Source organism: Lampris incognitus, chromosome 11 (assembly GCF_029633865.1).
Source record: "Lampris incognitus isolate fLamInc1 chromosome 11, fLamInc1.hap2, whole genome shotgun sequence".
NCBI classification, from domain to species: Eukaryota; Metazoa; Chordata; class Actinopteri; order Lampriformes; family Lampridae; genus Lampris; species Lampris incognitus.
Genome location: NC_079221.1, coordinates 27,993,611 through 28,016,431, shown reverse-complemented (window position 1 = coordinate 28,016,431; position 22,821 = coordinate 27,993,611). Strand labels below are relative to the sequence as shown.

The window sequence follows — 22,821 nt, the reverse complement described above, 5'->3', positions numbered from 1 at the left end:
GGCAAGCGATGGCTGCATGGGATTTAAAGGAGGAGAACCTCGTCTGCATTACTACTGACAATGCCTCAAATGTCAAGCTGGCAGCTGAACTCAGTGGCTGGATAAGGCTGCAGTGCTTCGGGCACAGACTCCTCTTGGCCATAGGTGAGAAGTTGTCCTTCCTCCTGATTGTGTGACATATGTGATGTCATTTATATTTTTAAAAAAAAGCCTTGGCAGCCAGGTGGTTTCTTTTTTTTTTTTTTTTTTTTTTTTTGGTCAATGCATGTTAGTAGTGTTTCTTGGAATGCTCATTTTGGCCACAAGTGCACCACTACAGTTTATATGTTAACACTTGTAATACTGATATTGATTATAACAAAGCGTGGTAAGTAGTTTTTGCAGTAGGTCGTGGCTATGAGTGCACTAGAACACAGTTGGTGATATTTATTTTTATTTGTTGTTTTTACATATTACTATTATTTTTTTATTTGATTTTAGTTTATTTCTTGTTTTTCAGTTCAATTATATTTTAAGTTCAAAGTCATGTTTTAATGGTTCAATAAACGCATATGTTTTCAAATCAGTGAATAATCGTGTTTAATTGGGATTTCAATATCAATCAAAATAATCGTGATTATGATTTTTGCCATAATCGTCCAGCCCTAGCCAGAGCCGCTATCATCACTGACTGTAATGGCTTGAATTACTTGGGACAAAAAACAATGAACCTACAAGCCATGAGGAGGCTGAAACCGGCTAGAACTTACTAATTGACACGTCCGTGTTGAAGTAGGCCACTTGTCAGATCAATGATTGAATTTCCACAAGGTCTGTTGCAATAATACTCCACGAGTGTATTTATTTACACCACAAAAATATCCGATGCACAATTGCATGAAAGATGCAAAGCAAACGGTACAACCTTGACAACTGCACAACAAACGACATGACGTGATGGTCAAAAACTTGTTTGCCCTCGCCGGTAACAAACACACCTGAATGTCATCAGGACCATACACATTATATAGACAGGTAATGCATTTCCGCTCTGACAGGTAGAGCCACGTACTGGGCAATAAAGGGAACTGCCATCAAGAACCCAGTTTCATAAGGAGGCATAATGCATAGAATGATACATATTGCATAACAATAGAGAAATGCAAGCAAAATAAATGAAATATGAAATGTGGCACTAAACCAGCGAATTGGCTCTAACACGCCGGCCCCTAATTGTTACATGTTGGCAGGCGTAACAATTACACCATGTAAATGCAACCAAAGAGCCAAAGTGTGCCATAGGGAACAATATTGCGTTAACAGTCTCAAGTCTGTGAAACTGCTGCCTCGTGCAAAAGACAAAGCTTGGTTACTGGTCGCTCCAACACGTTAGATTTGGTCTTAAGACGCACTGAGCGCACCAAGCCGTTCTTGTCTGGGAAGGTCTCCAAAACTCTGCCGAGGAGCCAAGAGCCTCGAGGAGCTGCAGAGTCGACCACAACGACGATATCTCCAGGTACAAAATTTCTCCTGGGTTGACTCCACTTTTGCCGTTCTTGAAGGAGAGGGAGGTACTGCTGTACCCATCTTTTCCAGAAAAGTCCAGAAATATACTGAGCTTGCCTCCACCTCCTCTTCATGTACAAATCCTCCTTCACAAAGAGCCCAGGCAGTAAGACTGGCTTGCCTTTAATCAGGAGAATATGGTTGGGAGTGAGCGGTTCAAGATCGTTAAGATCGTCGGAAAGTTTGGTGATGGGGCGGTCGTTTTATATTGCCTCCACTTCGCACAAGACAGTGTGCAAATGCAAAACGACGTAAGAACCTTCCTCACCATCCGGATAACTCACTCCCATGCGCCTCCGTGGTGCGATGCTCCTGGTGGGTTGAAACTCCAGTGAATTCCATCTTGGAGCAAGGCTCCCTTCAACCGTTCCTGATTCAGAGCTGCAAGAACCTCCTTCAACTCTCTCTCCACTCCCACGAAATTCGTTCCATTGTCAGATCGCATCTGAGATACCTGCCCTCTTCTGCAGATGAATCTCCATATGGCGTTGATGCATGCATCGGTATCCAGAGATGGCACCACTTCCAAGTGTACAGCTCTACTTGAGAAACAGGTGAAAATCACCCTGTGGCGCTTACACATACTTCGGCCTCTCTTCACTTCAAACAGCCCGAAGTAGTCAACTCCAACGTTTGGGAAAGGAGGTAAATCAGGCAGAAGCCTTTCCTTGGGCAAATCTGCCATCTTCTGTTCTCCTACGCTTGCACAGTGGAGCCTGCAAAAGCAGCACTTTCCAATGATCTTCCTCACAGCTGAATTGGCGTTTGTGATCCAGAACTTCTTGTGAAGCTTCAACAGTGTATGATTTCTTCCACTGTGTCCCAGTTGTTCGTGGATGTGCCTCAGAATGAGTGTGGAGATGTACTGATCTTTAGACAGAACAAGTAGATGTTTCGTTTCTTCAGGCATCGCCACTCTACTCAGTCGTCCGCGAACTCTCAAAAGACCATCATCCAATCGTGGGTCCAGCTTGTAGATCACACTGTCTCTTGCAAGTGATTCTCCAGCTGATAATGCAGCTATTTCCTTCTGGAACCTTTGTTGCTGACGGCTTCCAATAGGTCATCCAATGACAAGGTCTGCCCTCTCAGGGCTCCTTTTGCCTTTCCCATCTCTGCCTCAATGTGCCTGGAAGAACCACGTGTATCCTTCTCATGGACCTTAACAGCCTGCAACTCCCTCCTCCTTTGTACCAGCCCCAGAACAGTCCTCTTCACCTTTAGAAACCATGCCACAGCTGTCTTGAGTTTCTTCCAATCGGAGAAGTAAGTAACAAGCTGTTCTGTAGCATTAGGTGTGTCTGTGATGATCGTGTTCACGACAACAGGCTTCTTGACCTCTGGATCATCGCTGGCAACAATGCAGTCTGCTGTATAAGTAGGCCATTCATCCACAGGCTGAGAGAGGAACTTTGGGCCCTCAATCCATCTGTCACCAGTCAGCAGTTCTTCAGCTTTCATACCCCTGGATGCATCATCAGCGGGGTTGTCTCCCCGCTGATGACGGGGTTGGTGTTGATGTACTTCCATTGAGACACGTCGGTCATTTCTCTAATGGTTGACACCCTGTTTGCGACGAAGGTATGAAAGCGCTTGTCCTTTTTTCTTATGAACTTGATCACTGACATGCTGTCTGTCCAGAATGTTGATTGATCCAACGGCAGCTGAAGCTCAGTCTTCCAACATCTGGTCCACTCGGACTGCCAGGACCGCAGCTGTCAGTTCAAGACGAGGAATGGTTATATGTTTCAGAGGTGTGACTCGCTTTTCCCAGAAGGAATGAAATATGGATTCTGTTCCTGCTATTCTGCAGCCTAAGATAGGTAACAGTGCCAAATCCATGTTCACTAGCGTCAGAAAAATTGTGTAAATTCTGCAAGAGTGGGGCGTCCAAAGTCTTTAGGCTTAACGCATCTGTTGACTTTGAATGATGTCATTTTTTCCAGTTCCTCCAGCCATCTTGTCCATTGATGTGCAATATCTTTGGGAATGTCATCATCCCAGCTGCACCCTCTTCTACACAGCTCCTGCAGCATGGACTTGGCAGGCAGTGTAACTGGGCTAAGGAAGCCCAGGTGATCGTACACTGAACTCACGATGGACAGCATACCTCGCCTGGTATGCGGTTGCTCCTTCTTCACCATCTTGAATTTAAAGGAGAGTGTTTCCACACACCACAGTAGCCCTAGGGCTTGCTCCATTGGAAGCTCATCTCTGTCCAGATTCAGCTCTTTCAAGTCCCTTGCCCGGTGCTCTTCTGCAACTGACTGCAGCACTGACCGGCTGTTGCTGGTCCACTTGGTCAATGTGAAGCCGCCTCTGACAAATCTCTGAAAGAGCTTGGACCATGGCCACTACCTTCTCCTCTGTGGGTAGGCTCTTTAAACATCGTCAACATAAAAGTTTCGCTTGACCGTGTCAACAACATCGGCAGCAAAGTGATTGCGATTGTCTTCAGCTGTCTTCTTTAGTGCGTAGCTCGCACAACTTGGGGAAGAAACTGCCCCGAACAGGTGCACCATCATTCGGTGTTCCACAACTTCCAGACTTGTATTGCCCTCAGGCCACCAGAGAAAGCGAAGAAAATCTCAGAACTTTGACCTGGTAAAACATTGACTTTATGTCTCCCAGGAACGCTACTGGGTCCTGTCTGAATCTTACAAGAACACCAAGCAGCGAACTGGTGAGATTAGGGCCTTGTAACAGTTCACTGTTCAGTGAAGTTCCCTGGTATTCAGCACCGCAGTCGAACACCACCCTTAAGTTGCCCTTTCTTGGATGATGCACACCATGGTGGGGAACATACCAGACTTGCCCAACTCCACGATCCAGCTGATGCTGAGGCACTTCCTCAGCATATCCATTCCTGATAACGTCAGTGAAAAAGCTGGTGTATTCCTTGTGAAACGTTTCATCTTTCTTGAACCTCCTCTGTAATCCAAGTAGTTGTTGCTTGACCACACAGAGGTTGTTGGGAAGAGCAAGCTGGTCACTTCTGAAGGGCATCTTCACACTATAGTGTCCATCCGTGAGCTGTGCTGATTCATCCATGATCTTCAGAAATCGAACATCTTCTCTTGACATTCCCTTTTCTTCTGAATTCCTTTCGTTGAAATCATGGTTATATTTGTTGCTCAGCATCTCTTCCAATCTGCTCACGGAAATCCTATTGACATTGGCCACTGGAAGCCCATTTTCAGAACCATTATCTGCTCTAACACTGACCTCAAAGGAAAAATACAGCGACAGCGGAGCCTGTTTACCAAACCCACGTCTACACAGGAGTCCTCTCTCAGGGAGGTTTATGCTGTTTCCCTTGAGCTTGCTAAAGCAAAGAAGCCCTTGTCAGATGGTGAAACTGAAGCTATGTGCAGTAGAGATGGCTAAAGCTTTTGGAGATAACATGGCTGTGGGTGAGCTTCAATGGCTTTCAGTGGCTTCATCGGTGTATTTGTGAACGGGTGAATGTGAAGCATACATTGTAATAAAAAGAGTGCTTTGAGTGATTGATGGACTAGAAAAGTGCTATATAAAATGCAGTTCATTTATTATTTTACCATTTTAAGCTAAATGCATGTTTACTTGAAACATCATGGAATGGGAGGGCAGAGTAGAAATGCACTACAAACGTGAATATTAGTTCTTAGACTTAGACTGCTTTTATTGAGATCAACTGCTGTACCAAGGGTTATGGAATTGGGTCGGATTTGCTCTCAAGAGGCAGCCTGCCTATGTGGAGTGGAGATTTTATCTGAAGGTGATAAAATTATTTGGGAGAGGTACAGTCAGACAGAGGCCCTGTGATGGCCTGGTGGCCTGTCCAGGGTGTCGCCCTGCCTGCCGTCCAATGACTGCTGGAATAGGCTCCATCATCCCCGCGACCCTGAGAGCAGGATAAGCAGTTAAGACGATGAATGGATGGATGGACAGTCAGACAGATAGATGTCTTTGCAGCTCGTGAGAACTCTCAGGGCCCATCTGTAATTTTGATAGCCCCATGTTGGACGGGGAAGCATTAGTTAGTGGACATAATTCAACTTTTTTGTGGTCAGCTGGCCCCACTACCCCTCCACAGAGATCTGCTGTCTCAGGCGCAGTGAGAAATATTCCACCATTATCCAGAGAGACTGGCTCTTGGTCTGGCCCCTGAGCAGTCTAATTTGACAACAATGGGGCTTCTTCAGAATGTTATTGATAAGATTCAAAAAGCCAAAGCCCCATCGACTAGGTCACTCTATGACTGCAAGTGTTTGAGGAGTGCTGCGGGTGGGATAAAGCCATTCCCCCTCAGTGGTCTGTATTGACGATTCTGTCTTTCGCGAAAAATTTATTGGAAAAAGATAGAATTTTTTTTTTTTGGATTTTCCCCTTTTTTTCTCCCCAATTGTACTTGGCCAATTACCCCACTCTTCCGAGCCGTCGCTGTCACTGCTCCACCCCCTCTGCCGGGCCGGGGAGGGCTGCCGACTACCACGCCTCCTCCAGTACATGTGGACTCACCAGCCACTTCTTTTAACCTGACAGTGAGGAGTTTCGCCAGGGGGATGTAGCACGTGGGAGGATCATGCTATTCCTTCCGGTTCCCCCTCCAAACCCAAACAGGCACCCTGACTGACCAGAGGAAGCGCTAGTGCAGTGACCAGGACACATACCCACATATGGCTAACACCCGCAGACACGGCCAGTTGTGCCTGTAGGGATGCCCGACCAAGCCGAGAGTAACACTGGGATTCAGACCAGCAATCCCCATGTTGGTATGCAATGGAATAGACCGCTACACTACCCAGACACCCAAGGTAAAGCATGTCTACCATCAAAGTTCACTTAGCTGCCATTTTGGCTTGCCATATGGGTTTTGACGGTCACACAGTTGACCAACATCCACTGGTGTGTCGCTTCATGAAGGGTTCATGTAGGAAATTGCCTTAGGTGAGATCAGGGGTGGAATCATGGGATTTGCCTACTGTCCTGGAAGATATCTCACAGACACCTTTTGAACCACTAGAACAGGTGGCTATGAAAATTATGTCTTTAAAAGATTGCACTGCTGATGGCCTTAACCTCTGCAAAGAGCAGGTGAAATTCATGCTCTGTTTGTAAATGATGAATGCATGCACTTTGTAATTGATGTTTTGAGTGTATGTTTTCATCCTAACCCAGCCTGTAAGTGCATACCAATAGAGCTGAAATCTTTCAACCCTCCACTGTTTGCATCTACAGAACAGAAATGGCTACATAATCTGTGTCCTGTCCAGGCTCTACAGACATTTGTGGACAAAACAGTTAATTTCAGTAAATCTGATCAGTTTTTTGTGTCTTGGGCAAAACCTCACAGGGGAAATCCAGTTTCAAAATAGGTGCTTTCTGAATGGATAAAGTGGGGACTATTGCTTTTGCGTATTCTAGTAGAGGCTTGCAACCTCCAGCGGGTCTGCGGGCACACTCATCTTGAAGTTTGGCATCATCATGGGCACTTTTCAGGGGTGTCTCTATTCAGGACAGTTATGCAGCAGCTAGCTGGTCTTCACCTCTTACTTTTGCTAGGTTCTATAGCCTAGATGTTACAGCACCCTCGTTGGCTCAGTTGGTGCTAAGTATGAGGTTGACTGAAGATGAGGATTTCACACGAGAATAGGCCTGAGGGTTCGGGCTGTTTCTCACTTCTAAAGTGATCCAGGGGTTTGTATATCCCTTAGTGAGACACAAAATGAATGCTATGAAAGAGAACTTCAGGTTATTTACATAACTCCAGTTCTCTGAGTAGCATGAGTGAGTTTCTTGATGCATGCTCAATAATCCAGGTCAGGAAATCATAGAAAGTTCTGGACATGTTTATTGGGAGAAACGTTTCGTCACTCATCTAAGTGACTTCTTCAATCTCAACTGACTGCAGGTGGTATCTACTACTACTAATACGTTCAGCTGCTCCCGTTAGGGGTTGCCACAGCGGATCATCCGTTTCCATTTCTTCCTGTCTTCTGCATCTTCCTCTGTCACACCAGCCACCTGCATGTCCTCCCTCACCACATCCATAAACCTCCTGTTTGGCCTTCTTCTTTTCCTCTTCCCTGGCAGCTCCATATTCAGCACCCTTCTCCCAATATACCCAACATCTCTCCTTCACACATATCCAAGCCATCTCAATATTGCCTCTCTTGCTTTGTCTCCAAACTGTCCAAGTTGAGCGGTCCCTCTTAATATAATAGTTCCTAATCCTGTCCTTCTTCATCACTCCCAGTGGTATCCCCACCCTTATTAACAGCAGATTTGCATAATGAATGAACCAACAATCGGTTTCACATGAAAATATCCCTGACCATTAACTAGAGTTAAAATGGCCATGTGTACTATTCAGTGGGATTGGCGAATAGTTGCAGTCACAGCATTGTAAGATGGTGACAGATTGTATTGATTGTAAGATGGCTGTCGCCATGTTTTGTTGTGTTCCCACCAAACGCAAAGCGAATTTTCGCCTCGCTTTACGTGCGTGAGTTTGCTCGCAGAATCATTGGTTTTTATTCGCGTTACTCATGCGAGTTTTGCCGCAGGATCGAGTATGTGAACCTGCGATGATCAGCTTGTTCTCCATTTTCTGACTCAACAGGATATCAGTGACGTCAGGAGAATCTCAATGCTGATAGGCTTTCGCAACAGCGTCATGCGAATTTCTCACTCAAGTTGAATATTTTCAACTCGCACTAAGATGCAAATGACATGAAATTCGCGCATTCACGCCATTCGCATCGTGTTATTCGCGTCGCCTAGCACGAATACATGCAAATTCGCATCTATTTGCATCTTTGCATTGACTTTATATGTAATCTCATCACGTGAAAAAATTGCTTCGCATTTGGTGTAAACACAACATTACAATGCTGTGATTGCAGCTGTTCCCCAATCCTCTGGGAATAGTACACATGGCTATTGTAACTCTAGTTAATAGTCACAGCAGTTTGCGTATGAAACCGATCATTGGTTCGATCATTATGCAGCTGTGCTGGTTATAAGGGTGGGGATACCTGCAGTCAGTTGCAACTGAAGAGGTCACTTAGATGAGTGATGAAACTTTTCTCCCAGTAAACGTTGTGTCCAGATGAACTAGTTCAACTTTCTGGGATTGCATCAAGACGTTTTGACTCATTTCGTCAAGGATTTCCTTAAACTTGTACATGAGTACAAGCGAACAGCACTTAAAATGGCAGACTATACGAACCACCTGAAATTCAGCCACAGGTGCAGACAGAATGGGATTTCACCCAAGAGCCTGCAAATGAAGTCTTTGGTCAAAAGCCACTGAGCTAGCAAGATCCTCCAGAAGGCACAGAGTCAGCTGTTGAATGAACAGGTGAGACAAACAATTTTTTTCCATCGACACTTTGAAAGCCAAAGAGCAGATCCAACAGACTTAAGTCGCATCTAGATGAGACCACTTTCCAACTTGTGATTGAGTTCACGGAGAAGGCTCGTCTAGCACAACATGGAAAGTTGAAAACCAGGCAGCAAACGAAGTTGGACCTACTTGCTGAGAGCCAGAGACATTGGCAGATGACAAACGGTGTGCTCAATGGCAGACAGAGAGATGGACGCCAGACTACATGCCAGTGATGTGGCGAAGTGCCTGAAGAATCTGTCCGACAGACAACTCACCCAGGCAGAGAAGGACATCCTTGCTAAGGGGCTGAATTTTGCTGCCATGCTGAGGCAAATTCCGCTAGTGGAACTGATCACAGTGATGGAATTGGTGATCCGTAACAACAACGTCACAGACCCAGAAGTGGCGCAACTGCAGATGAAAGTTTCAGCTTGCCTCAGCAATGCGAAGCTGCTACCGTCCAACATCTGAGGTGAGAGTAATGCACTCAAGACTAAGGATAATAACATCATCATCCTTCCGGCAGACAAAGGCAGATGCACGGTTTTATTAAACCAGACACTTTCATGAGAAAGTTATGACGCTGCTTAGTGGCATGAATACTTATGAACCCCTGATATGAGATCCAGGCAATGGTTACAAGAAAAAGGTGATAGGTTGTTTGAAGCTATTAGAACAGGACAATGCTATTGACAAAATTTTGTACCATAGATTATACCCAGGGGAAGCTACACCTAGTTTGTATGGTTTACCTAAAAAACATAAACAGGATGTGCCATTATGGCCTATTGTTAGTATGATTAACTCAGTGACCTATAATGTCTCTAGCGTCTATTCTTAACCCGTTGGTAGGCAGTAATGAATGTCACATTCAGAACTCTTTGGATGTTGTGGATAAGGTGAGGGACATTATGGAGCGGGATCAAACGTTGTTCTTTGATGATGTTACGTCTTTCTTCACGTGCGTTCCAGTTGATGAAGCAGTGGAATGGGTCTATATGAAATTACAGGACGACCCCACCCTTAGCATTAGGATCACCCTTAACCCTGACCAAGTTTGTCAGCTCCTGAAGCTGTCTCTTCAGTCCATGTACTTCACATACAGGGGCCAGTACTATAGGCAGAAGGATGAGTGTGCTATGGGTTCCCAAGTTTCACCCATAGTGGCCAACCTCTATATGGAGGTTATGGCTGGACCCAAATATCTTGAGTATTCGGATATTTGTTTGTCGTTCGTTGGGTAGGTATTCAGTTTCAATTTTGGGATTTGGACTTTTTTTCCTTTATTTTTTTTTTTCTTTTTTTTTGCTGAATGTACAGGTGCATCTCAGAAAATTAGAATATTGTGGAAAGGTTCATTATTTTCTGTAATTTAATTCGTAAAGTGAAACTAATATATTCTAGATTCATTACACATAAAGTGAAATATGTCGAGCCTTTTTAATCTTGATGATTACGACTTACAGCTCATGAAAATCAAAAATCCAGTGTCTCAATATTAGAATATTACATAAGACCAATAAAAAAAAGGATTTATAATACAGAAATGTCGACCCTCTGAAAAGTATGTTCATTTATGCACTCAATACTTGGCCGGGGCCCCTTTTGCACGAATTACTGCATCAATGCGGCATGGCATGGAGGCAATTGGCCTGTGGCACTGCTGAGGTGTTATGGAAGCCCAGGTTGCTTTGATAGCGGCCTTCAGCTCGTCTGCGTTGTTGGGTCTGACCCCCCACAGTCTACACACATCTACAGACCAGTGGCCACTCTTTCAATGATCAGGATGTGCACATCCTTGATAGAGAGGAACAGTGGTTTAAACGTGGCATCAAAGAGGCAATCTATGTAAAGCAGGAACGACCATCCCTGAGGTGCCTAAGAGTTCATATGTTGCCATTTTACAATGCTGTGATTGCAACTATTTCCAATACTCTGAATAGTACACATTGCCATTGTAACTTTATTTAATGGTCATGGTAATTTGCATACGAAACTGATCGTTGCTTCAGGTGTTTTGCAACTTTGCTGTTTATAAAGGTGGGGATACCTGCAGTCAGTTGAGACTGAAGAAGTCACTTAGATGAATGATTAAACAGTTCTCCCAGTAAACATGTCTAGATGAACTGATTCAACTATCTGTGATAAGTGAGTGTCTCACCAGACCACCCTCTTTTCTGGTGTGAAGCGAGGAAGAGGTGGCTTAATTTTTGAATAGTGAGTGATGGTATGTCAGTCCTTATATAAAGGACCAGCCCTCTCTCTATGTAGAGAGAGGGCTGGTGGCCTCTTATGGCCCACACATCATCAAGGCCAGCTAATTGGCTGGCGCAGTGCAACAAAACCTTGTGTTGAGGGCATGCAAGGGGCATTACCCATAGTGAGACACTCACTCTTTTTACTTAGAGAACCAGGGTTATGTAAATAATCTTAATATTTGCTGACATTTACATTCAGGTGATTATCGTTGCCCCATGTGATGAAGGTCTCTATTAGTCCTCTGTACTACTACTACCACTTTCGGCTGCTCCCTTTAGGGGTCACCACAGCGGATCATCCATTTCCATCTCTTCCTGTCCTCTGCATCTTGCTCTGTCACGCTAGCCACCTGCATGTGCTCCCTCACCACATCCATAAACCACCTCTTTGGCCTTCCTCTTCCCTGGCAGCTTCATATTCAGCATCCTTCTCCCAATATACCCAACATCTCTTACTCTGCACACATCCAAGCCATCTCAATCTTGCCTCCTGCTTGGTCTCCAAACTTTCCAATCTGAGCTGTCCCTCTTAATACACTCATTCCTAATCCTGTCCTTATTCATCACTCCCAGTGAAAATCTTAGCATCTTCAACCCTGCCACTACAAGGTCCGCCTCCTGTCTTTTTGTCAGTGCCACTGTCTCCAAACCATATAACATGGCTTTCATTTTAACGCTGGTACACTTCTGTCGCAAATCACTCCTGACACTCTTCTCCACCCACTCTACTCTGCCTGCACTCTCTTCTTCACCTCTCTTCCGCACTCCCCGTTACTTTGAACAGTTGATCCCAAGTTTTAAACTCATATTCCTTCATCAGCTCTACTTGCATCCTCACCATTCCGCTGTCATCCCTCTCATTCATGCATATGTATTCCGTCTCGCTCCTACTGACTTTCATTCCTCTTCTCTCCAGTGCATACCTCCACTTCTCCAGGCTCTCCTCAACCTGCACTCTACTCTCGCTACAGACTCCTGCCTGATCTCATCCATCAACCTGTCCATCACTATTGCAAACAAGAAAGGGCTCAAAGCCAATCCTTGATGTAATCCCACATCCACCTTGAACCCATCTGTCATTCCAACCGCACACTTCACCACTGTCACTTTGCCCTCATACATATCCTGCACCACTCCTACATACTTCTCTGCCACTCCCGACTTCTTCATACAATACCACACCTCCTCTCTCGGCACCCTGTCATATGCTTTCTCCAAATCCACAAAAACACAATGTGTAACTCCTTCTGATCTTCTCTATGCTTTTCCATCAACATTCCCAAAGCAAACATCACATCTGTAGTGCTCTGTCGTGGCATGAAACCATACTCCTCCTCGCTAATCGTCACCTCTCCTCTTAACCTAACTTCTATTACTCTTTCCCATATCTTTATGCCATGGCTGATACTGCTGTAGTTGCTACAGTTCTGCACATTGCCCTTATTCTTGAAAATTGGTACCAGTATGCTTCTTCTCCACTCAGGCATCCTCTCACTTTCCAAGATTGTGCTAAACAATCTAGTTAAAAACTCCATTGCAATCTCTCTTAAACACCTTCATGCCTCCACAGGTATTTCATCTGGATCAACTGCCTTTCCACTCTTCATCCTCTTTATTGCTGCCCTCACTACCTCATTGCTAATTCACTGCACTTCCTGATTCACTATTCCCACATCGTCCAACCCTCTCTCTCGCTCTCGTTTTCTTCATTCATCAGCCCCTCAAAGTACTCCTTCCACCTCTCAGCACACCCTCCTCGCTTGTCCAACACATTTCCATCTCTATATTTGATCACCCTAGCCTGCGCCGCATCCTTCCCAGCTCAGTCCCTCTGTCTAGCCAGTCGGTATAAGCCCCTTTTTCCTTCCTTAGTGTCTAACCTCTCATACCACACACCTTTACCTTTGCCACCTCTCTTCGCTTTACAGGAGTCAGGAACACTGTCATTTCATTTCATTATGCTACATCTCCTTTTATTCCTGTCTACTGTCTTTATCTCTCTGACTATCCCACTTCATCTTTGCCAGCATCTTCCTCTGTATACTTTGCTGTGCTTCCTCATTCCACCACCATGTCTTCATTCCTCTGCCCAGGTAACACACCAAGTACCTTCCTAGCTGTCTCCCTCACTATTTCTGCAGTGGCTGCCCAGCCATCCGGCGGCAACTCATTACCACCCAGTGCTTGTACTAACTCCTCCCTGAACTCCACACAGTAGTCTTCCTTCAACTTCAACCATTTGATCCTTGGATGTGCCTTCACTCTCTTCCTCTTCTTTGCTCTGCCTTCACTCTTTGGTCCTTGGCTCTGCCTTCACGCTCTTCCTCTTCTTGGTCTCCAAAGTCATCCTAGCTGATGCGGTCTAGCTACGTTCTCCTCTGTCACCACCTTGCAGTCTCCAAACCCTTTCAGATTGTGCCTCCTACATAAGGTATAGTCCACCTGTGTGCATTTTCTTCCCTCCACTCTTACACTTAATCCTGTGTTCCTCCCTCTTCTTTAAATATGTATTCACCACAGCCATTTCTATCCTTTTTGCAGAATCCACCAACATCTGTCCTTACATATTCCTCTCCTTGACACCATACCTAACTATCAGCTCCTCATCTTCTCTGTTCTCTTCACGGACATGCTCACTGAAGTCCACTCCAATCACCACTCTCCCCGCCTTGGGTACACTCCACCACTTCATGCAACTCACTTCAGAATTTCTTTCTCTTCCATCTCACATCCAACTTGCAGGGCATATGTGCTGATAACATTCATCAACACATCTTCGATTTTCAGCTTCATACTCATCACTTTGCCCAACACTTTTCACCTCCCAACACATTCTTTACATACTCTTTTCTTGAGAATTACCCCTACCCCATTTCTCCTCCCATTCGCATCGTGGTAGAAGAGTTTGAAACTTCTTCCAATGCTCCTGGCCTTACTCCCCTTCCACCTGGTCTCTTGCACCCACAGTATACCTACCTTTCTTCTCCATCATATCAGCCAGCTCTCTCACTTTACCAGTCATAGTGACAACATTCAAAGTTCCCACTCTCCCTTCCACACTGTCAACTCTTCCTCCTCTCCCACTGCCTCTGGACATGCCTTCCCCCTCTCCTTCGCCCAACAGTAGCATAGTTTCCATCGGCACCCTGCTGGGCAACAGTACTGGTGGAGGTCGCTGGTAACCTGGGCTTTGACCAATCCAGTATGGAAATCTGATTTATGATCCGCATATTTGATTTGACAAAGATTTTACGCTGGATTCCCTACCTGATGCAACCCTCCCCATTTATCCAGGCTTGGGACCGGCACTAAGAATGCACTGGTTTGTGCGTCCTCAGTGGCTGGGTTCTCTCAGTTCTCTGTTCTGTACTCCTCTGTAAAAATAGTCTCTTAAGTGAAACCAGCATGTTTCTCCCTGGAAATTATTCACTGGAATTGTACATGTCAATATGATAACTTCCATTTCACTAAAAAAAAAATCCACTTAATACCTTTCATTAAATGAATTACTTCAAAGTTTTCTCTACAGATATTATGAGTCTGGACAGACATGGATTTAAACTGCAAACTTTACATGTTGGTGGAGGTATACAACCACGAGGCGGTATTTCTAGTTTTGAGTGTAAATATCTTATAGTCATCCCAAGGTATTCAGTCTAAATTGTCATGATATGTTATTTTGTCAATATCGCCCAGCCATACCCAGTTCTGTTTGTATCACTCATTTGTGTGTATGATATTTTGCTTCAGCCTAACCTTATACTCTCAATGTCCTCTCCCAAGAGGACAGATCAATCTAAGTTCTCTGTCTCTTTCTTTCTGTCTGTCTACCTTATACAGTATGATACTATTAAACATAGCATCTTCAGTCGTCTTCCTCTAAAGGCTGTGTAGTGACAAGAATTTGGCAATATAATTTGGGTAATTATACAAATCAAGTTGAGTCAATTTTATTTGTTTAGCCCAATATCACAAATTACAAAGGTCACGATTCAGTATATTGTGGTGTATTATATAATACTACAAACACTGTGCTGCGCTATATTGACAAAAGTATTGGAACAACTGGCCATTACACCTACAGGAGCTTTAATAACATCCTATTCTAAATCCATAGGCATTAATATGGAATTGGGCCCATTGCCTTTAATTGCATTATCTCTGTATTAACACAGCATCCTTCCAACCAACCACAAGGCACCATGAAAATTGGTTATCATACTTCAGATATTTTTTTGTCTGTCTATATTTTGCCATTTCTATTCATTTTTCTTATTTGCAACTTCTAAAATGTGCATTAAAAACACACCCACTAACCCTTTACTTTCCCTAACCTGTTAGATAGGCTAGGTGGCTGTCTGTTTTTCTGTGTGTGCATGCCTGTGATGTAGTGGAAATACAAATACACAAGTGTAAGATTATTTCTCCCTTGTCTCAATCCAGAGATGGTACCGAAGACCGTGCCCCAGCCTGTCAGGCTGTATGAGAGCAGCTTCGATGGGCCAATGAACAACATTGCTGACCTGTTGGTCACAGAGAAACTTGACTGCTTCGAAGAGAGGTATGAGACTTGATTTTTATTTATTCCCTTCCTAAAGATCTTTTCGCCATTTCTGAAAAGATCAAGCGGAGTTCTGTTCCAGTTTTGGTTGTAAAGGTCAGAGGGCTTATTGTAAGTAACTTGACAAAAACCTAATGGCAAAGCTCAATTTTTATACAGAATAGTATACTTTACAGTAACATATTGGACAGTTTGGAGACCAAGCAAGAGAGGCAAGATTGAGATGGCTTTGACATGTGTGGTGGAGAAATACTGGGTGTATTGGGAGAAGGATATGGAGCTGCTGAGGAAGAAAAGAGGAAGGCCAACGAGGTTTATGGATGTGGTGAGAGAGGACATGCAGGTGGCTGGTGTGACAGAGGAAGATGCAGAGGACAGGAAGAAATGAAAACGGATGATCCACTGTGGCGACCCCTAACAGGAGCAGCCAAAAGTAGTGATAGTACTATTACTACTACTGCTACTACTGCTACTACTTCTACTACTACAGAAATGTAACTCAAAGCGCTTTACAGAAATGTAAAGCGCTTTGAGTGGCTGTTGCAGCTAGAAAAGCGCTATATAAAATGCAACTTGATTGATTGATTGATTGATAGTAGTAGTTGTATACTTTACAGTAATAATTGTCTCTTTACTTGCTCTCTTTTACAATAAATCTGTTCTGTCCTGTAGCAATATCAGCTACAGCAGCGTTTCCCAATTCAATACTCAAGCCCCCCCCTGTCCGACAGATTTTCATTGTAACCTTGCATATTCAATTCAATTCAGTTCAATTCAATTCAATATACTGTCATTAAAAACAATGTGCAGGCACATGTTAAAAATGAAATGAGGGCTGTGGCTTCACCAAACAGTGCAAGACAGACACAGACAAACACAGCAAACACAATATAAGATATACACACATGAAGACCAAAAGCTAAAAACAAGTTAAAAAAGAGCAAGAGTACAAAATATTTAAAAATATCCACAGACATTCAGTGGATGGCCAGGTTCAGGTGGGCAACAGCTTGTGGAAAGAAGCTGTTTTTGAACCTGGTAGTGCGGGCTCTGAGGCTTCTGTACAGCCTCCCAGAGCTCAGGGGGGAGAACAGTCCATGGTTGGGGTGGGTAGGATCTCTGCTCTTGCTCAGATCCCTTCGAAGGCAGCGTTTGTGATAAATATCTTTTATGGCTGGGAGCTGGGTACCGGTGATATGCTGGGCTGCCTTGACAACCCGCTGCAGAGCTTTCTGGTCTACTGAGGTGCAGTTGCTGTACCACACTGGGATGCAGCTGGTCAGGATGCTCTCTATTGTGCAGTGGTAGAAGTTGGTGAGAATTTTGGGGGATAGACAGGCGCTCCTCAGCCTCCTCAGGAAATGCAGGCGTTTTCTGGCCTTTTTCACAAGGGCCTGGGTGTTTAATGTCCACGAAAGTTCCTCGCTGATGTGGACTCCAAGGAATTTAAAGCTGGAAACACGCTCCACTTCTACCCAATTGATGTGTATGCAGTGGCGCCCCCAAGGGGTGGCCACGGCCACCCTGATACCATCCCTGCCCCCCCCCGCTGGCCCCCCCCAGCCATGAGTCGCATATGCAGAATATGCTTCTGATTATGCATAATATGCTTCTATCTGATATTTTACATTAGGTGCTGTTCATTTAAATCAATGTATATTTTTCTTAACTCTCATGTTGACAGTTTTCAACTAGCCTATACAGTATACTACAACAGCATAATACAATTCCAGAAATTCAGTCATGGCTTTTGGTTTTGGTGTGCCACCCCAAGATCTTCAGTGGCCCCATTTGGCCACACCTATGAAAAATTTCTGGGGGCGCCACTGTGTGTATGGGGGAGTGGCTTCAGCTTCTAGACCTCCTGAAGTCCACAATCAGCTCCTTTGTCTTCTGCACATTACGGACAAGATTGTTGGTAGTACACCATGATGTTAGGTGCTGAATCTCGTCTCTGTAGGCCGTCTCGTCATTGTTGGTGATACGGCCAATGACTGTGGTGTCATCTGCAAACTTCACTATAACATTTGAAGGGTGAGTTAGCAGGCAGTCGTGGGTAAAGAGGGAGAAAAGGAGGGGGCTCAGAACACAGCCTTGAGGGGCACCTGTGCTGAGGATCAGGGTGCAGGAGGTGTGGTCACCTAACCTAACAGACTGAGGTCTGTTGGTCAGGAAGTCCAGGGTCCAGTTACAGAGGGAGGGATTGAGGCCAAGGGAGAGGAGTTTGGTGGTTAGTTTGGCGGGGATGATAGTGTTGAAGGCAGAGCTGTAATCTATAAACAGCATCCGGATGCATGTGTTGTTAAGTTCAAGGTGGGCCAGAGCAAAGTGCAGGGCAGTGGCAATGGCATCCTCAGTAGACCTTTTGGGACGGTAGGCGAACTGATGTGGGTCGAATGTGGGGGGGGATAATGTTTTTGATGTGAGCCAGAACCAGTCTCTCAAAGCACTTCATGGCAATGGGGGTGAGTGCTATGGGTTGGTAGTCATTCAGACATGTGGATGTTGGTTTCTTGGAGACAGGAATGATAGAGGTGGTCTTAAAGCATGCCGGGACTATAGATTGGGACTGTGAGAGGTTAAATATAGTTGTGAAGACCTCAGCCAGCTGGTTGGCACATTCCCAGAGGACCCGACCCGGTATGCTGTCCGGTCCGGCAGCCTTCCATGTGTTCACTCTGCGCAGTGATTCTCTGACCTCTGCGATTGATAGAGTGAGCACCTGGTTTTCTGGGTGGCTGGGGATTTTTGTGGCTGGGTCAGTTTTGTCCTTGTTGAAGCGGGCATAGAAATGATTTAGCTTGTCTGGCAGGGATATGTAGGCCTGCTTGTACTTACTCTTTCAATCATAGTACTTGATTATTCCGATTGTGCCAAATCTGAAATAATTACATGCCATTTGTTTGAGTAAGTACAAACAGGCCTACTTATGCAGGGTTGCAGCAAAAATCTGCAGGACAAGAGGGGCTTTTAGGACTGAATTTGGAAACACTATGCAACAGGATGGCACCCATGGAGCTAGTAGAACGTTTGCTATCTTGATCGTCATTACTTTAGCAAGGTAAATTCTGGCTGACAGGGCAGCATGAACTAATGTCTCTCTGTTTCATGGCAGTCTCACTAGACAAGTTGCCTCGACGCTGCCCTAGATGACCTTGAGAGAATATATCTATGGTTGCCCTTGGCAACATTATTTACTTGTATAACAGTGTAGAAAAGTGGGTGGAGAGTCACCAATTAATTAATTAATCAAAGACTGGTTTTGACATACAGTGTGTATTTTCTGTGAACACGTCTGGCAGTACAGCTAGATGTCAGCTTGCTCCAACTGACCTGTGAGAAGTAGCATTCTGTGTTTCTAGGCATCAGATATAGAGTAAGAAGTCTGGAGACAAGAATAAATCATCAGTTCTTTGTAATAATAATAATGAATAATGATGATGATAAACTTTATTTATATAGCTTTTTTCTTAACAATGTTACAAAATACTCAACAAAAGGAATAAAACCAGACAAAGGCAAAAATGAGGATAAGACCAAAGGACATGAGCACAAATGGGGTAAAAACAATAAATTAGTAAGGCCAAATAAATAGGAATAAAAACAGTATAAATAAATATCAAACATTTCAAAAAGTTTTCACAGAGAGAAAAGTTTTAAGAACAGATTTAAAAGAAGCTCGAGATTTGGTGTATCTTAGTTCAGTGGGCAGAGTTCCATAGATTCAAAAAATGTTATTTGTTATGTCTCATTATAAAGGGACAACGGATGTAAATTCGCAGTATTGCTACAATTCGGCATGTTACCGTGTGTATCTGCGATACCAGTGTTCATTAGTTAGCATTGTCCCTATTCAAATAAACAAACAAATAAATACAAGTACAAGAGAGTAAAATTCTTGTGTTTTGACTCCTCAACACTGCAGCAACAACAGTAACTGAACAACAAAAAAGCAGTAATAATAATAAATAGTGCGCGGTGTATGTAAGGTGCTGTGTGTGTGGGTGTCTGTGTCTGTGTGCGTCTGTGTAGGCCCAGCCTTAATAAATGTGCATATGTGTGTGTAGTTGTTTGCATATTTGTGTGTGTTTGTGTGTAAACTGATTATCTGCAGAAGACCATAGGTCAGTACAAGATCTATTGTGGGGGCTCTAAAAGCAAAAGCCCGATCACCCTTTGTTGACAAACTGTGGCCGGGGAATAACCAGCAGGACTTCACCTGCGGATCTTAATTGTCGAGAGGGTGCATACCAGGTCAATAAATTAGATGTATGGGCGTCTGGCTAGCGTGGCAGTCTATTCCATTGCCTACCAACACGGGGATCTCTGGTTCGAATCCCAATGTTACCTCCGGCTTGGTCGGGCGTCCCTACAGGCACAATTGGCCATGTCTGCAGGTGGGAAGCCGGATGTGAGTATGTGTCCTGGTCGCTGCACTAGCGCCTCCTCTGGTCGGTCAGGGCGTGTGTTCGGGAAGAGGGGGAATAGCATGAGCCTCCCACACACTACGTCCTCCTGGTGAAACTCCTCACTGCCAGGTGAAAAGAAGAACTGGCGACTCCACATGTAGGAGGAGGAGGCATTGTGGTAGTCTCCAGCCCCCCCCCCCCAGCTTGGCAGAGGGGTGGAGCAGTAACCAGGATGGCTCGGAAGAGTGGGGTAATTGGTCAGGTACAACTGGGGAGAAAAACGGGGGGGGGGCAGATGTATTTAGGAGCAAGACCATTTAAGACCTTAAAAGTGAGCAGTAACATTTTTAAGTCAATTCGAAATCTAACAGGGAGCCAGTGTATGGTGGCAAGAACAGGGGTGATGTGATCATGCCTCTTTGTCCCGGTAATGAGTCGAGCAGCTGTGTTTTGAACCAACTGGAGATGGTGGACGGAGCCACGGTTGATACCCGAGTAAAGTTGGAATAATCAAGCCGAGAATAGATAAAAGCATGTACAACTTCTTGTACCTCAGACATTGATAAAAATTATCTAATTTTAGAGATTATCTTGAGCTGGAAGAAACATGACCGAACAACATTTTTGACTTGATTATCAAAACAAAGGTTCACATTGAATATTACCCTCAAATTCCTAGGAGCCTGTTAAATACTATTTGAAAGACCGCCAAGATTAATACCAAAAGGGATGATGGAATTCGGGGGACCAAACAAAGGAATAACCTCAGACTTACCGTCATTAAATTTAAGAACATTTTGGGACATCCAGGATTTAATATCCGAGGCAAATTGTGAGATTTGCTAGGCTGCTAATATCTGTGGATTTTAGCGGCATGTATAACTGTTTGAGCATAAAAATGGTAAAACGCATCATGATTTTGAATTCACACAGCCAAGAGGCAGCATGTATATAGAAAACAGAAGGGAGCCCAGAACTGAGCCTTGAGGGACACCACAACTCAACGAAGTCATCAAGGAAGTAGTTACCCAAAACAACAGAAAGTTGGAGAGGTATGAGCGTAATAAACTAAGAGCCAAGCCCTTGATGCATACCCAAGTCTCCAAGCGATGTAAGAGGACAGCATCATCGACTGTGTCAAAGGCCACACTTCAGTCTAAAAGAACTAAAATCAAGCAGTCACTTCTGTCTGCTGTCAGCAGTAGGTCATAAATAACCTTAACTAGAGCTGTCTTGGTCTTGTTATCCTCTTTCGATTTTGTATTTTCTGTACGCACAACATCCATTGCACATATTTCCATCTTGTGAGAGAGATCCCCCTGTTGCTCCCCGAGGTTTCTTCCTATTTTTTCTCCGTTAAAGGTTTTCTTTAGGGAGTTGTCCCTTATCTGATGCGAGGGTCTAAGGACAGGATGTTGTATTGCTGTAAAGCCCACTGAGGCACATTTCTAATTTGTGATATTGGGATATAAAAATTGACCTGATTTGACAATGTCATTCAGATTTTCTACAGTCTTTTAAAGGCTGAAGTGTGATTGTTCAGCCAAGGGAGGATATTTGATTTGTTTCCTAGTTTTAAACAGTACAATTTGATCGAGGATGATCCAGGTTCTGCTAGTCCGGGGGCTGCTGGTCCTACACATACAGATGCTGTTGTAGAGTTTATTGAAAAGTGTCACACTGATAGTATTAACTATGATGTAATGAACACAGACTGTGTTCATTACATCAGAATGCAGAATGTTCTCTGGAGGAGGAATGTGAGATGTTGATAAAGACTCTTCTAATGACAAGAATAGGAAACCTGATGATGTGTTTGAGCCTTCTAGTAAACCTTCTACTGGCGACAGGCATGGGTGCAAGTCCATGAATACTGGGATGGCTTCCAGTGCTTTACCTGTGCCCCCATCCATTGAGTTAGTGGTTGTGTCAGGAAGGGCATCCGATGTAAAATTTTGCAAAATCATAATGCGGATGACAAGACCATATTGGGCTGGTCGAGGCTCCATATGGGAATGGTCGAAACCTTGGTTAAAAATGGCCACCATTGGTGTTGTGCCGTCACAGGGTACCAATGAAAACTATAAAATCCGCTGTGGCGACCCCTGAGAAACAGGGAATAAGCTGAAAAAAGAAGACGAATTTGATAGAGGATGGATAGGCACTGACCATTGAATGAATTTAACAGTGCATCTGGATTGAGAGGGGATATAGTAGAATTAAAGAATAATTAATTAAAAGCATCACAGAATTTAACTGTGGAACCAGCATTGCGAATGCGAGACTGTCTTGTAGGGTAGAGACTAGGAATAGAGAGCTGTTGTGGAACTTTAAAAAACAACAGCATTATGGTCAGTTACAAGCATATCCACCAGATTAAGACACCCGAGAGAAACCAGATGAGAGTACAAGGTCTAAATGTGACTTTTGGAATGTGTGGCCCCTTTAACAGATTGAATGAGGTTAAGACTCAGTAAGATCTAAAACAAAAATGTGGTGAGGGAATGAGAAGGATAACATACATGAACATTAAAATCACCAAGAATAAGCACCCTGTCATATGGCATGACAATGGATAGAAGCTCAGAAAACTCAGAAATAAAACCAACTGAATTGGGGGCCCTATAAATTAAGATGTAAAGGGGACTTGCCAGTGATTAAGAAAGTTAAAGCCTC

The 22,821-nt window shown here is 44.2% G+C and overlaps 1 protein-coding gene across 1 annotated transcript in view; it reads left to right on the top strand.

Annotated features, from left to right (window-relative positions):
* Positions 1-22,821, top strand: part of rnf17 (ring finger protein 17) — a 207,213-nt gene that overhangs the window by 137,686 nt on the left and 46,706 nt on the right. Inside the window, exon 22 of the mRNA XM_056288888.1 lies at positions 15,619-15,736. Within this exon, the coding sequence (XP_056144863.1) occupies positions 15,619-15,736 (118 nt within the window). The remainder of the gene's footprint in view (positions 1-15,618; positions 15,737-22,821) is intronic.